General features: G+C 40.3%; 1 protein-coding gene across 2 annotated transcripts in view; it reads left to right on the top strand.

Moving 5' to 3' along the window:
* The window catches only part of CDK15 (cyclin dependent kinase 15), a 115001-nt gene that overhangs the window by 61889 nt on the left and 36954 nt on the right, over positions 1-16158 (top strand). For both annotated transcript variants that reach the window (XM_055290229.2, XM_055290230.2), the window contains exons 10-11: positions 5385-5478; positions 12873-12936. In XM_055290229.2, the coding sequence (XP_055146204.1) occupies positions 5385-5478; positions 12873-12936 (158 nt within the window). The remainder of the gene's footprint in view (positions 1-5384; positions 5479-12872; positions 12937-16158) is intronic.

Below are 16158 nucleotides of genomic sequence, written 5' to 3' on the forward strand. Positions count from 1 at the left end.
TAGAGAAAGTTGTCTCCGCCTAACAGATCCTTTACTGTCACATTTCTCGCTGCAAACTTCCAAATATAAAAAGAGTGGTCTAGGGAAAAGCAAGTGAGAATGTCATGTCACTGCCATATGTTATGTTATTCTGAATTAACTTCAACAGTAAAAAATGAAATACTGATTCATTTCTCCCAACAACATTTTGATATTCTCCTTGCACCTCCAAAAAGCCTAAAACTCCTGAGATGGATTTTTTTTCTCCAGGGATTGCCTAAGGAATCTAAGGAATCTTTCCCCCTCTTATGGAAGAATTTGTTCATGCTCAGAATAGAGAAAAAGTAGGAGGAGAACCAGAAAGAGGAGAAAACATGTAAGCAGTTTCCTCTAACTTGACTGAAGAACCACAGTTGCAACAATAAAATGACCCAGCGCATCTCTCCCTTCTGGAAGGGTTTAATGTTTGATGTCACCGGGTCTTTTCTCCCCTGCATATGAATTTCTCCTTCATCTACATGGGCTGCCCCAGGGGTATCTCCACAGAGCAGAAATCCAGGAGAAGCTTAAAGATATGTAGGGTAAGAGGAGCCCCAGGAATGAAGATTTAAAGACAAAACAGAAAAATAAAAGGAAATAGAAGCTGGTTCCCTATCTGGACTTGAATGTTCAGAATATTTAAAATGTTTGCTTTAAGAATAGTCTGTGGTGGGCAAAATAGATGATAGCCACATGACTTGTATTCTTAAGGGTAAGAAGCAAATTTAAAAAAAAAAAAACAGTTCTGAACAGAAATGAAAAAATAAGATAAATTGCATAGATTTTTTTTTGTTTTTGTTTTTTGTTTTATTAGATGGAGTCTGGCTCTGTCACCCAGGCTGGAGTGCAGTGGTGCGATGTCGGCTCATTACAACCTCCAACTCCCCGATTCAAGTGATTCTCCTGCCTCAGCCTCCTGAGTAGCTGGGATTACAGGAACACACCACCACACCCGACTAATTTTTGTATTTTTAGCAGAGACAGAGTTTCACCACGTTGGCCAGGCTGGTCTCGAACTGACCTCGTGATCTGCCCGCCTCGGCCTCCCAAAGTGCTGGGATTACAAGCTTACACCTAGAACAGATCTGTCACCTTTCAAATTTACAGTGTGGGCTTATTTTGTTATCAATGCATTGATATTTACAGTACCTATGGATAGTCCGTGTACTGAAATAAAATTGATTTAGGAATTTTGTCTTATAAGTGTTCTAAAGGCTTGCACAAGTGCACACATACACACACACACTATATACATAGTGTGTGTGCGTGTGTGTGTATATAAATGAGTAACCTTAGACTTAGATTTGTTAGATGAGGAAGGTTTCAACCTTCCCCAAAATGCAAATGGAGAATTTCAACCATATAAACCAAATATTGGCATTTTATCTCTGGAACACAAACATCTTGTGTTACTTTATGGTACTTACGTAATGGCCTGAATGCTCTAGTTTTTGCTAATATATTTTACATAATTTTGTATACAAGTTTAGTGGTATAGAAGATAAAGGACACTAAGGAATTGTGTAACAAAATGACTTCTTGGTTCCCTACAACTGTAAGTATGAAAACACACCATGAAAAGGCAACAAGCTTCTTCCAGGCAATGGAAGGCTTTTTGGGGGAGAAAAGAAAGTGAATTACAGGTTTAAACCTAGGAATGTCATTTTTTGAAACTTGTTTAAAATGTTTTCAATCCGGCCGGGCGCGGTGGCTCAAGCCTGTAATCCCAGCACTTGGGAGGCCGAGGCGGGCGGATCACAAGGTCAGGAGATCGAGACCATACTGGCTAACACGGTGAAACCCCGTCTCTACTAAAAAAATACAAAAAATTAGCCGGGTGCGGTGGCGGGTGCCTGTAGTCCCAGCTACTCGGGAGGCTGAGGCAGGAGAATGGCGTGAACCCGGGAGGCGGAGCTTGCAGTGAGCCGAGATCGCGCCACTGCACTCCAGCCTGGGGGAGAGAGCTAGACTCCGTCTCAAAAAAAAAAAAAAAAAAAAAAAAATGTTTTCATTCCTTCTAGTGGTTTGTGAGCTCCTGGGGTTTCTGGAAGGTGTTTGGTAACTGGATAGAGGGTTAGTTCATGCCTTTAAAAGCCAGTACATTTCCATTTCTATTTTATAAGCAAGTAATAACCCAATTATGTATGTATTTTATATACACAGACACATACTTATTTTTACTTCAAAACAAAATGGTCTGAGGCCTTTCAAGAAAGTCCATGTGGAGAAGTCATGGGGGGCAGGGTGGAGACCATTTGGTGGTGCCCACTAACTAGGTTTCTCAGTTGGCTTATCTCTTAGTGGACCATTGCTAGCAACCAGGGTGTTTTTAAGCATTTGAGAGTTTTCCATCACTTTTATTTGCCTTCATCTATTGTTTCATTTATACCCTTAGTATCTCTTGTTTTAAAGACAGGAGACAAAAAGAACATGGATATTTAAATACAAGTTAATGAGGAACTTTAAAATAACAATAATTCTACAAATTTACCTCAAGATACTTTACCAAATTCGTAAGTTACATTTATCTGATCAAAATTCTTGTGTCCCATATCAAGATGTTTCTTATACAGCAAAAATCAGTAGAAAAGAAAAAATAGGCCAAGTGTGTGGTGGCTCACACCTGTAATCCCAGTACTTTGGGAGGCCAAGGCAGGAGGATTGCTTGAGGCTTGGAGCTCAAGACCAGCCTGGGCAACATAGTGAGATCCCATCTCTATAAAAAAAATTAGAAAATAAAAAAGAAAAAGAATAAAATGGGGCTGTTATATCCAAATTGGCTTTTTAAAAATCAGCAATAAGGCTGGGTATGGTGGCTCAGGCCTGTAATTCCAGCACTTTGGAAGGCTGAGGCAGGTGGATCAATTGAGGCCAAGAGTTTGAGACCAGCCTGGCCAACATGGTGAAACCCTGTCTGTACTAAAAATACAAAAATCAGCCAGGCATGGTGGTGCATGCCTGTAATCCCAGTTACTCGGGAGGCTGAGGCAGGAGAATCACTTGAACCTGGGAGGTGGAGGTTGCAGTGAGCTGAGATTGCACCACTGCACTCCAGCCTGAGTGACAGAGTGAGACCCTGTCTCAAAAAAAAGGAAAAAAAAAAAGTGGCAATAAAAACAACCTGTTGCTTGATGGAGGAAAAACCTGCTTGCAAAACTCAGTCTGATATCATTTTTTAAACAAAACTCTAAGAACAAGCCAGTCAGTTAAGCTAAAACCAAATATTTGGTTATGAAAAGGGTTTTTGTATATTTTTACAGGATAAGATACAAATAAATTTGTCTTTCTTTTAATAGGTATTCTGTTCCCAAACCAGACACAAAGCAATTTTTAAACTTGATTGTCAAGAAATCTGTTTTCTCCTACACAATCAATGAAAAGTAATCTAAACAGTGTTTTTCAGGCCAGGCACAGTGGCTCACATCTGTAGTCCTAGCATTTTGGGAGGCCTAGGCAGGTAGATTGCTTGAGCCCAGAACTTCAAGACCAGCCTGGACAACATAGCGAAACCCCATCTGTATTAAAAAAAAAAAAAAAAAAAAAAAAGACCATATGTCTGCAGTCAGATGGAGAAAGCAAAAATATGTAATAAACACATATGAATAATATTAAGGACCATATTTTAAAATAAACTTGATAATAAATTTTTAATAATATTATCTATGATAAAATGTTTTACTTAAATTTCATTCTTTATCATGCCACACAAAAATGGCAAAATGATTAAGAGAGTTTGCAAAATTATGTGGTATAGTGAAAGAGGTTTGCAGTAAAAAAAAAAAAAAAAAAAAGAGAGAGAGAGAAGTATGGGACCATGGGGATAGTCTCTGTAATCAGTCACCTGAACCACTTTTAACACTCAAAAGACTTATGAGAATAAAAATCTGATTTTTGCTAAGATTTATTAGCAAAATAAATCTTACTCCTTCCTGTCCCTCTGTAATTATCCTGCAGCTTGACCATGTATGAAAGAAAATTTACATTTCACTGTTTAATCTATTTAAAGATGAACATTTCCCATTAAATCAGGATGCACCTTATAATCAGTAGCATCTAACAGTATAAGTCCACCAGGCTGCAGTTGTGACTGTAGTTAGGATTGCACATGTGTGAACATCAAATGAGCCAGCATCAAAACTTGCAGAATGGCCAGGCACAGTGGTTCACACCTGTGATCCCAGCACTTTGGGAAGCTGAGGTGGGTGGATCACTTGAGGTCAGGAATTCAAGACCAGCCTGGCCAAGATGGTGAAATCCCATTTCTACTAAAAATACAAAAATTAGCCAGACATGGTGGCAGGTGCCTGTAATCCCAGCTACTTGGTAGGCTAAGTCAGGAGAATCACTTGAACCTGGGAGGCGGAGGTTGCAGTGAGCTGAGATCGCACCACTGCACTCCAGCCTGGGCGACAGACCAAGATTCCACCAAAAAAAAAAAAAAAATTGCAGAATTGGTGTCAGCGACTTGGAAGAAAATTCTGCAAAGAAAAGTCCTTTTTTTTTTTTTTTTTTTTTTTTTTTTTTAAACTCCTAGGAACCAAATGGTTGTGGAGAAGGAGTAAATCAGACATGTTTAGCAACATTCAGCTTAGCAGCTGCAACATTCATGTTTAGCAGGAGTCAAAAGTAAGCTAACACTACATAACTGCAAGGCCAGCTTAGGAGCCCAGGGCCAATGACTCTGTTCTGTTCTTTTATGGATTATTTTAAGAAATGCTGCATCATCAAATTCTTAATATAGAGGATGATACATGGGTAAGTGTAGACATCAAAGAGTCTGAGTCAAATGCTGAATGTGAAATGCTGAATGTGAAAAAGTTTTAGGAATACCGAAACCAATTTATTTTGCTTAATGTTTCTCTTTTTCATGTACAAGTATGCTATATGAGAAAATAATCTCTATTTAATTAAATTTATAACAGCCCTTTCAATAAGTATAAAATGAACATTCTGATCATGTCATAGTTTAACTTGCATTTTTTTTTCATAATGGCAAAAAACCAATGATGCTTCTTACAATGATAGCATCTTAGACTCAATGAAAAGTGGGGATGAAATGAAATTTGGGGATACAGTACTTTCCCCTCCTCTCCTAAAACAGATAATGAGCTTGAATGATCTACAATGTTTGCTAACTCTACTGCTTTCCTAACTGCTGCTCGTGGTGTTCCATTTTAATAAAAAGCTGTGGGCTGTTCTTATTTTTGTTTGACATAGGGACTTTTTCTTGGCCCAAGACTTTTACTATCATGTGGTCCGTATTTAACTCTCCCTAAAATATTTCTTGGGAAGAGAAATTCTAGTAGTTCAGTTTCGCTTGTATGATTTCTTTCAAAGTGTCAATTTACTCTTGTTTCCTTTGCTAGGGGTGCAGGCTGCATCTTTATTGAAATGTTCCAGGGTCAACCTTTGTTTCCTGGGGTTTCCAACATCCTTGAACAGCTGGAGAAAATCTGGGAGGTAGGAGAAGAATTCTTCTCAAGAAAATGAAATATCTGCATTTTAAGTTTTGAACCAAATTTGCCTTACAGACAAATGAAGCAGTCCATCTCCTTTGAGATATTAAGCCGTATGTTAAGATTGTAGAAACTGTAGCATTTGCCACAGCTATAAGCACCCTGGGAATGTGTGGTCAGGAAACTCCCTGTTGCCGCATAGCAGCCCATGAATCCAGCTCACTGAATGATGTTCAGGTCTCCTGCTCCCTGTCATTATTATTGTCTTAACCTCCCAGGGCAATTTCTGCCATTACTACTCAGACATGCCCCTACCTTGCTACCTCCACTTCTAATGCTACCATATATTTGGCCCTGGATCTTTGTCAACTGAAAATAAGACACAGAATTTTCAGCTGGGTACAGTGGCTCATGCCTGTAATCCCAGCACTTTGGGATTGCTTGGAGCCCAGGAGTTCGAGACCAGCCTGGGCAACATGGAAAAACCCCATCTCTACAAAGGCAAAAATGAGTGGGCTGTGTGGCGCACACCTTAGTCCCAGCTATTCGGGAGGCTGAGATGGGAGGATCACTTGAGCCCAGGGAAGTTGAGGCTGCTGTTAGCTGTGACCATGCCACTGCACCCCAGGCTGGGCAACAAAAAAAAGACACAAAATTTTCATAGAACCCTGATAGAACAGAGGCTTTCCCTCTTAGTGTGAGAGAAGTGTACCATTTATCACGCTTATCCACAACCAAGTTCCTAAAGTGTCAAGGTGCCTTTGTGTATGCAGCTCCATTTCTTAATTCATTATTTATCCCTACCGCAATTGCCTATGATATGCTTTGTTTTTATGGCCCTTATATAATATTACAGTCATACTATAGTCATCTGTATATTTCCTTTTTTGGTCATATTTTTATTGTGGTAAAATATACAAAACATAAAATTTACCATCCTAACCCTCCTTAAGTGTACAGCTTATCAGCATTAAATACATTCATATAGTTGCACCACCATCACCGCTATCCATTTCCAGAACTTCTCTATCATCCCTAAGGGAAGCTCTGGACCCACTGAACAATAACTGCCGGTCTTCCCTCCCCACACTCCCCTAGCCCCTAGTAACCTCTAATCTACTTTCTGTCTCCATGAATTGGCCTATTCTAGGTACTTCACATAAGTGGTATCATACAAATTTGTCTTTCTATATCTGGCTTATGTCACTTAGCATATTTTCAAGGTTCATCCATATTGTAAAATGTGTCAAGCGGCTTTAAATCGGTGAGGTGCAGGGGGGTACTTTATTACTTGGTATCCTGGATCCTGCTCCTTGTCTTCTGGCTAAAATAAAATGTACTTTGTGAAATTAAGACATTTTATAGAGATTAATTACTGACATTAAATTTTCTTCTAGAAACATGGGGACTATTATGAAGGAACATGGGAAAAACTGGGAAGCATTCATAACTTAAAAAAAAAAATCCAAGACAAACGGCTTTTTCTAAAACCTTTCTTGCAAGACAGAGAAATGCTATCTTCACATTATGTTATTGGGGGCTATAACATCATCTAAGCTGGAGAAAGCCTGCTGTAATAGCTTTGGAGTCCAAAGACCTGGGCTTGAATTCTAACCATTTTCTGGCTAAATGAACATGGGCAAGTTATGTAGTCCCTCTGATTCGTTTCCTTGTCTGTAAAATGGGAACAATGATAAGGACTTCCTAATTCTTTCTTTGAGAATTCCATAAAAACAAATGCATAACAAGCTCCATGCACCATAAATGCTCAATAGATGTTTGCTTTCTTCCTGTCTCACACAAATTGTTGTACAGATGTTTCAGTAACCTAACTGCTAGCAAGTATTACCTGAAATTTAACCCGATTGTTCTCTCCTTTCACTTAGCAGTATTATTTCTTGTCCACAATAGAGGAAGCACAATTGCAGTTCTGACACTGCAATGACCTTTTATACATTTGCAGAGTTTTTCCTGGTCATTTAATTAGGAAACAACACTTATTTACCATATATAAGGCGAGTAACTCTACAAGACTCTACAAGGTCTTGTAAGAAGCTATAAGCCAAGGGGGAAAAAAAAGAAGAATAAGAAAAATACATGATCTGTATTTTCAAGTGTTGTTCAGTCTAGGTAGGGTGATGGGTGAAGTATACGTAAATATATGTGAAACAAACATAAACTATGTATATATGTAAAAGGATGTATGTATTGATAATATAAATTGTAATACTGAAATAAGATGTGCTATTAGGATATTTGAAGAGTAGTTTATTTGAAAAGAATATAAGTATATCCTTGTGTGCCATTAGTATTTGAAGAGTTGTATATAAACTGATTTTTTTCTTTTTTCTTTTTTTTTTTTTTTTTGAGAAGGAGTCTTGCTCTGCCACCCAGGCTGGAGTGCAGTGGTGCCATCTCGGCTCACTGCAAGCTCCACCTCCCTGGTTCAAGCGATTCTCCTGCCTCAGCCTCCTGAATAGCTGGAATTACAGGTGCCCGCCACCACGCCTGGCTAATTTTTGTATTTTTAGTAGAGACGGGGTTTCACCATGTTGGTCAGGCTGGTCTCAAACTCCTGATCTCGTGATGTGCCTGCCTTGGCCTCCCAAAGTGCTGGGATTACAGGCATGAGTCAACGTGCCCAGCCTTGTAAACTGATTTTTAAAATACAATATACAGTTAGGCATAGTTGTGTGTGCCTATAGTCCCCACTGCTTGGGAGGCTGAGGCAGGAGGATCCTTTGATCCCAGGAGTTTGGACAACATAGTGAGACCCCCATCTCTAATAATAACAAATATAAATTTAAAATAACATTTTAAAATATGACATACTATCTTTGAATGACCACACAATTTAAAAAACAATCATTTTATGGTTCTTTAGTGTACAGTTAGCACAGCACTTAGAAATCATAGAATAAAGTGAACAAGATGCTTCTCAAGGCCTGATCACTCTTTAGGACTCACAATGGGCTAGGTACTATGCTGGAAAGAGAAAAAATAATAATTTTCTAACCTGCTTGAGACATAGTGGTATAAATGATAACACAGCTGCTGAACGTGATGACTTTCCCACTTTGTCCGCAGAGCAAGAAACTACAGATGCAATAACAAAACTGCATTCAGTGAACATGGGACTGTAGATAACAAACTAACTTCATTTCTTTGGATACATGCCCTGTATTGGGATTGCTGGATCACATGGTAGTTCCATTTTTAATATTTTGAGGAACCTCCATAGCATCTTCCGTAATGGCTGTACTATTTACATGCCCACCATGAGTGTGCAAATGTTCCGTTTCCTCTACATTCTTGCCAACACCTCTTTCATCTTTTTGATAATGGTTGTGAGGTGATATCTCACCATGGTCCTAGCCTTCATTTGTCTGATGATTGATGATATTGAGCATTTTTTCATATACCTCTTGGCCATTTGTAGGTCTTCTTTTGAGAAATGTGTATTGAGGTTCTTAGTCCATTCCTGCTACCATAACAAAATCCCATAAAGCGGGCATTTTATAAAGAACAGAAATTGGCCGGGTGCAGTGGCTCACGCCTGTAATCCCAGCACTTTGGGAGGCCAAGGTGGGTGGATCACCTGAGGTCAGGAGTTCAAGACCAGCCTGGTCAATATAGTGAAACCCCATCTCTACTAAAAATACAAAAACTAGCCGAGCGTGGTGGTGTGCACCTGTAGTCCCAGCTACTTGGGAGGCTGAGACAGGAGAATTGCTTGAACCCGGGAGGAGGAGGTTGCAGTGAGCCAAGATCGTGCCACTGCACTCCAGCCTGAGCAACAGAGTGAGACTTCATCTCAAAAAAAAAGGAACAGAAATTTATTTCTCACTGTTCTAGAGGCTGGAAAGTCCAAGATCAAGGCACTGTAGCCTGTTGTCCAGTGAGAGATTTGGTCTCCAAGTTAGTGCCTTGTCGCTGCATCCTCCAGAGAGGACAAATGCTGTGTCCTTACATGGTGGAAGGGTAGAAGAGCAAACAGGCCTGACTGATTCCCTCTAACTCCTTTATAAGGGCATTCATCTCTGTCCTTGTGTCCTAATCACATGCTAAAGGCTGCACCTCTTAATACTGTTGCATTGGGGATAAAGTTTCAACATGAATTATGAAGAGAATACAAACATTTAAACCATAACAAGTCCTTTGCCCACTTTTTTTTTTTGGAGACTGAGTCTCACTCTGTTGCCCAGGCTGGAATGCAGTGGCTTGATCCTGGCTCACTGCAACCTACGCCTCCTGGGTTCAAGCAATTCTCCTGCCTCAGCTTCCAGAGTAGCTGGGATTACAGGTGTGCACCACCATGCCCAGCTAATTTTGTATATTTAGTAGTAGAGACAGAGTTTCACCATGTTAGCCAGGCTGATCTCAAACTCTCGACTTCTGGTGATCTGCCTGCCTCGGCCTCCCGACGTGCTGGGATTACAGTCGTGAGCCACCGTGCCCAGCCCTTTGCCCACTGTTTAATGGGGTTGTCTTCTTGCTATTGAGTTCCTTATATATTTTTGATATTAACCCCTTATCAAATGTATGGCTTGCAAATATTTTCTCCCATTGAAGGCTGTCTCTTCACTCTAATGATTGTTTCCTTTGCTGTGAAGACACTTTTCAGTTTTATTTATTCCCATTTGTCTATTTTCACATTTGTTGCCTATAAGCAGGTTAGAAAATTATGCAGATTATAAATAGTTCCTAAATTTGTGTTTTACTAAGCGTAGCCTACACAGATGAAAACAGGAAAGCTACTTCAGAATCTGTGATATTTGATGTCAGAAGTGCATCTCTGAAAGCAATGGGTCCATTCTAAATCTCCTAACCTGTAACCATAATTTGTTCTATATTTATCCTGAGATCTCACTCTTAGGAATAAAAACACATTGAGAAGTCCTGAATCTTTATTTTACTATTTTTCTGAAGTGCCTGTAGTGTGTGTGTTTACATCTAAATAATAGCTGTCACCACTTTCTGATCAATTTTAAAAACTAATTTTAAATAAGTGTTTTTCATAAATAATCCTGGATTTAGTTCTAAAATCAGAATAAACTATGCAAACTTTGAATCCATTAATCAAAATGCTTTTAGTTTCCATTCCAACAAAGGCAGATAAACAGCCCCTTCAGATCACTGTGGTTTGAAACATAGCACTCACTGGCTGCCTTTTAAGAGCCTTCAGGGAGGGAGTAAAACAACAATTTTTGGTTTTCAGTTTCCCAGACGGTGAAGGAGAGATTTAGTAATTTTCTCAAGTGAAAAAGAATTCAATAACTTTCAAATAGAAACTGAGATCAAATTTCCAAATAAAGTATATTGAATTTTTGTTTAAACTTTTAAAATCTCAAGCTTAAAGCTTTGAACATAGGATTAAAAAAATTTTTTTTAGTATCCATTTTGTTGGCTTTAGTTAAATATCATGCAAAGTAACCAACCATCTGGTAACTTTCACCTTAGAGAAAACATGATAGTGGTTGTTACCTATTTCTTCTATTGTTTTCTCTTCATTATCTTTGCTTGCTTTTCACTGCACTTTGCCAGCCAACAGAGGATGTATGGGTACATGTGACTCACACCCACTTGTTTACACGTGCATCTGCGCAAATACATAAGATAGTAGGTTAAAAAAGAAGAATTAGCTTCCTGTCCCCTGGCCTTCTCCCACAAAAGAAGAATTAGTCCAGTTGGTTTTTCAAAATGGATTCCAGGATTCTTAGTGTTCCCTCGGGCTCAAGGTGGTTGATAGGAAAAGCCTATAATCCTCTCAGTCACTTTTCAGTTTGTTTGGGGAATGGATCAAAGAAGGAAGATTTTACTGAGTGGCATGATTTTTTTATTATATGAGGGAAAATAGCACTTCACTGTCTTTTTTTAAAGACAAGCTTAACAGACGCCAAAAAGTACACCTCTCAGCCAGAGTCCTAGTCAACCAGCTGATAGATATTAAGATTCTGGATTCTTCATTGATTATATTCAGTCATTGTTGGGCAATTGACTCCCTGCCATAATAATTAGGCCAGTATCTATAACCAGCATTTTACAGATGGATTCGCTAGACGCTTTCTGTAAGAGATGTTTCTAAAAAGAGTTATAGTGAGATATGCTTCTAAGAAAAGTTATACTGTAGTAGTGTAATGAAAGCTACTAGTGTTTTTATTAGTATTGCACAAGAACAATGTTACTCTGGCTCCCACATATAACTATCTATGGGCTTTTATGATTATTCTTAAAAAAAAATACTAAGGTAATGCCTACCAGGGAACTCATGGTGCTGGCTTCATCCAAAGTCTGAGCTGTTTTGGCTTTGTACTCCAAAAGACTTTATTTTCATTCATCTTAACTAAAAACTGGGGCTTTAAATTGGTTATTCAGGGCCGGGCGCGGTTGCTCATGCCTGAAATCCCAGCACTTTGGGAGGCCGAGGTGGGCGGATCACGAGGTCAGGAGATTGAGACCATCCTGGCTAACACAGTGAAACTCCGTCTCTACTAAAAATACAGAAAAAAAAAAAAAAAAAAATAGCCAGGCATGGTGGCGTGCATCTGTCGTCCCAGTCCCAGTCCCAGGAGGCTGAGGCAGGAGAATGGCCTGAACCTGGGAGGCAGAGCTTGCAGTGAGCCGAGATCGCACCACTGCACTCCAGCCTGGGCGACAGAGAGAGACTCCATCTCAAAAAAAAAAAAAAAAAAAGAAAAAAAAAAGAAAAAAATTGGTAATTCAAAGCATAGACCAGCCCTTTTTCAAGTGATGTTGTTTCCATGACAATCCATCAGTGAAAAACCAAATACCATATTCCAAGCTGCTAGTCACAGAGAAAACAAGCAGATGAGATGAATGTAATAGAAAAGACTAGAGTTAGTTTTGGGGTCATCTTTAGCCAACATTCCGTTGCTTGAAGGTCAGTAATCTGAATCCTTTTTAATTTGAGCACATCGGGGAACAGCTGAATACCCATGTTGAGGCATAATTTAAGCTGTCAAGTGTCTCCTGTCAATATACATGTGGTCATCTGATGTAAGGCAAATAGACAGTCACTCCTGCTTCTTTATATCCCTAGCTCCCAACATGGTGTCCTAATGCATGATAATCATGCAGTAAATGTTCAGTGATAAGAACATGACTTTGAGCAAGGCTGTATGATCTGCCTCAGTACAAGTGAGTCAGTAAGAACGCAGGCCCAGGACCATAGGAATGTATTACAGTTTTGCCCAAGAAACCACAAACTTTGGAAACACTCAAGTTTCTTTCTCGTATACATCAGCTGGTGTCATGCAATGGGACATACATCTGACTCTTCCCTGTTCTTCCCTGATCTGTCCTGCATGTCTCCATACCTCTTCCATCCACCTCATCTCCCCACCTCACCTTTCTTTTTCTTTGTTTGGCTTTATATAGGTGCTGGGAGTCCCTACAGAGGATACTTGGCCGGGAGTCTCCAAACTACCTAACTACAATCCAGGTAATATTGATCTGAGCTTCTGAATACTCTGAGAATTAGTAATGTAAGGAGAGCATTGACCACGCTAACAGGGAGTTCTTGTATTGTGAACTCAGCAGCAAAGATGGGTGTAGAGGAATTTCTACATTCATATATTCCCTGACTAATCTTTGTATGAGGAAGACACTGAAAGAGTATGAGGTTAGATCAGTTCCCCAGCTCTGTAAAACACAAGTAGTAAGCCGAATAGAATTTGAAATGACTATTACTGTGGATTCCACATCCACTATCAAATACCCAATGGCTCAAAAGAACAACTCAAAAGATGGGCTCACTTTTGGGCCCCCTGACTGTCATAAGTTTATTGATTAGTGTTGAATTTCATACGTATAAAAAGAAAGCTAATGCAACAGAACAGAGGTAGAGGCTCGCTAGGCCTAGGACATGCCAAGTAAGCTGTCTCTAGGTTATACTTACTAAGAGTTCATTCGTTGCCTGTAAACCTGACACTTGGTCATTATCTCTCACACATTTCGTCTTTCAAGACTGGCTTCTGGGATGGATTTAGAAGTGCTAGAAGTGTTATCCATGGGGGACTTCTTTGAGAAGTTGTCGCAAGGCCACATCAGAGGGATCAGATTAAGCAGTAGTCACTTCAAGGATGTTGAGACAGAAGGGAGGAGACAGGCACTGAACTACAGGATGAAGGATCGTATTAGAAGCTGAAGAAGCAAATAAAGACCATGCCAAAGCTGAGCTCTCACTGGCAGGGTCGAAGGGGAGGTAGAAAGGTACAGATAACGACAAGATTAGGGTGGATATGCTCCAAGCCAGATTTTTCTAGTCTTTATGGTCTTACATTGTTCCATTACTAAAAATGAAACCTTCCCAAATTGTTGTCCTTACTAACTTTTTTTTTTTTTTTTTTCTTGAGATGGAGTTTTGCTCTTATCGCCCAGGCTGGAGTGCAGTGGCACGATCTCGGCTCACTGCAACCTCCGCCTCCTGGGTTCAAGCAATTCTCCTGCCTCAGCCTCCCCAAGAAGCTGGGACTACAGGCACCCGCCACCATGCCCAGCTAATTTTTTGTATTTTTAGTAGAGATGAGGTTTCACCATGTTGGCCAGGCTGGTCTTGAACTCCTGACCTCAGGTGATCCACTTGCTTCAGCTTCCCAAAATGCTGGGATTACAGGCATGAGCCACCGTGCCTGGCCTGTTGTCCTTACTAACTTTGGTATGAGATTATCCTGGAAGGGTTTCCTGAGAGCAAGAAATTGTAGGTAGAGTTAAAATGTGATTAAAGAAGAAAATAAAATACATAGGGAGCTGGGGACTCTTTTTCTTCTTTTCTTTAGCATCCAATACTTTTGCTTACAGCTATCCATAGGGATCAGGCATCTTGAACCACCAGGATTATGGAAGCCCTACAGCAAGCTAAAGACTAACTGTAAAGTCCTTTCAGCTGCTTTGTGAATGGTTATATCCATTGCTAAAAGGCCTCAAAATCATTTGCAAATGGCTTATGATTTCTAACTATTTTTCTAGAGTTTAACACCTGAGAAAAATGCCACTCTCTGGTCACAGGGCTTAGAATAGTGCCTATTTCCATTGGTCTGAGATAGAGAAAAAAGAACAAGTTTCTTGTGGAACCGTGGTCCAGTCTACAAATTGCTCCTATCTCCAGTTGCCATGGTTTCCAGGAGAACGTGGCTCTCATCTTTTCCTGCCCTGCTTGTACTTCTCCCTGTCTACTCTGTTCTCTATTTTCCCTCAGCTTCCTAACTGAGGATGCCAGCAGAAGTTTAGAGTCACAGATGGATTGTAGGAAACAATTTGGATGATGCCAATACAAAGCTACTGTGGTGGGCATATGCTGCTCCCCCAAACTTGAGACATTTGGGTTTCAGTTTGGTCCAGGCCATCAACAGTGATCCTTAATACAAAATGTCTTGGTGAGAGCAATAATCAAGAAACTTGGCCAAAGTGCTTCCCTGCCAGATTGTGTGCTTAATAAGATAACTGGGTTGCAATAAAACAGAGAAAATATGTTGCATTTTTAAAAATTTTCTGTTGTTTCAAAACAATGTGCAGTTTTTCTATATAAGAAGAAAAGTCTCCAGGCCCAACATCCATAGGGCTCATCATCCATTGTTTTTCTTTTAAGTTTTCAGTTTAATTCAAATAAGTCAAAAATTTTCAGGCACCTACTATCTGCCAGGTGCTGTGCCGTGCGCTAGGGCTACACAGATGGAGAGGGTGCATTCTTGGATCTCTAGTGTTTGGGTTTGGATTCATTCACCCACATTCTTTCACCAGTTCTCTTTGTTACTGGGGTGCTCATTTGTGAGCCCTGCTTCCATGGCTTGGAGAGTTTGTGGCTGTGGGCCAGGCTGAGCTTATGGAGCAAAGGGAGTCGGAACCTTAGCCATAGCCAAGATGTCTAAACCTGGATTTGGAAATCTTAAAAGTCCAGCCTATCTTGGGCCATGGGGTCAGTATTATTGATAACTCAGTCTCAAGGACTGTGTTTTAAAAGGGTCTTCAACATCTGCATTTCAGGAACATCCTCTTACGTGAGTCGATAAGTTCCTTTTGAGCCACCCCCTACCCATCCCCATCCCTGAGCTGCTGTGGCTTCTACACACTTGAATGTCAATGATTAAGGGGAGCAGAAGACAAGCTGGGAGCCAGGAAAGTGTCACAGATGAGTACTGTGTCAGCAGCATTCTGGATGAGCTTCCCATTCCTTTCTTTTTCATTCTAAGTAGTCCTAGGAGCCCCCAAACTTTGAATCAGCCAGTACAATTTTGAGGGAGTCCAATTGTCCAGAACTTGGGAGAACCATCCAGTGTCCATCTACACCCATGCCGCCATTTCTAGGCCTTATCTGGACACCTCTAGGAGGACAGCAAAGTTTCCGTTTGTACAGTTTTTAAAAAGTCACCTGATGCTGACCCAGCCAGATTTCTCTGACAGTTAACTGTTTTCTTGGAGCTTTGATGAGCAGGGTTGTAAGTTTTCTATCCATCAATTCAGATTCTAGTGCCTGATTAAACCTGGGCAAGGTAAGAGGGTTGTATAATTTTGGAAACTTGCTTTTCCTTCCCTCCCTCCCTTCCTTCCTTCCTTCCCTTTCTCCTTCCCTCCCTTCCTTCTCTGTCTCTCTTCCCCCCCTTCTTTCCTTCCTTCTCTCTTTCACTCCCTCCCTCCCTTCCTTTCTTCCTTCCTTCCTTTCTGTCTC

The sequence above is a fragment of the Symphalangus syndactylus genome, chromosome 8 (genome assembly GCF_028878055.3).
Source record: "Symphalangus syndactylus isolate Jambi chromosome 8, NHGRI_mSymSyn1-v2.1_pri, whole genome shotgun sequence".
NCBI classification, from domain to species: domain Eukaryota; kingdom Metazoa; phylum Chordata; class Mammalia; order Primates; family Hylobatidae; genus Symphalangus; species Symphalangus syndactylus.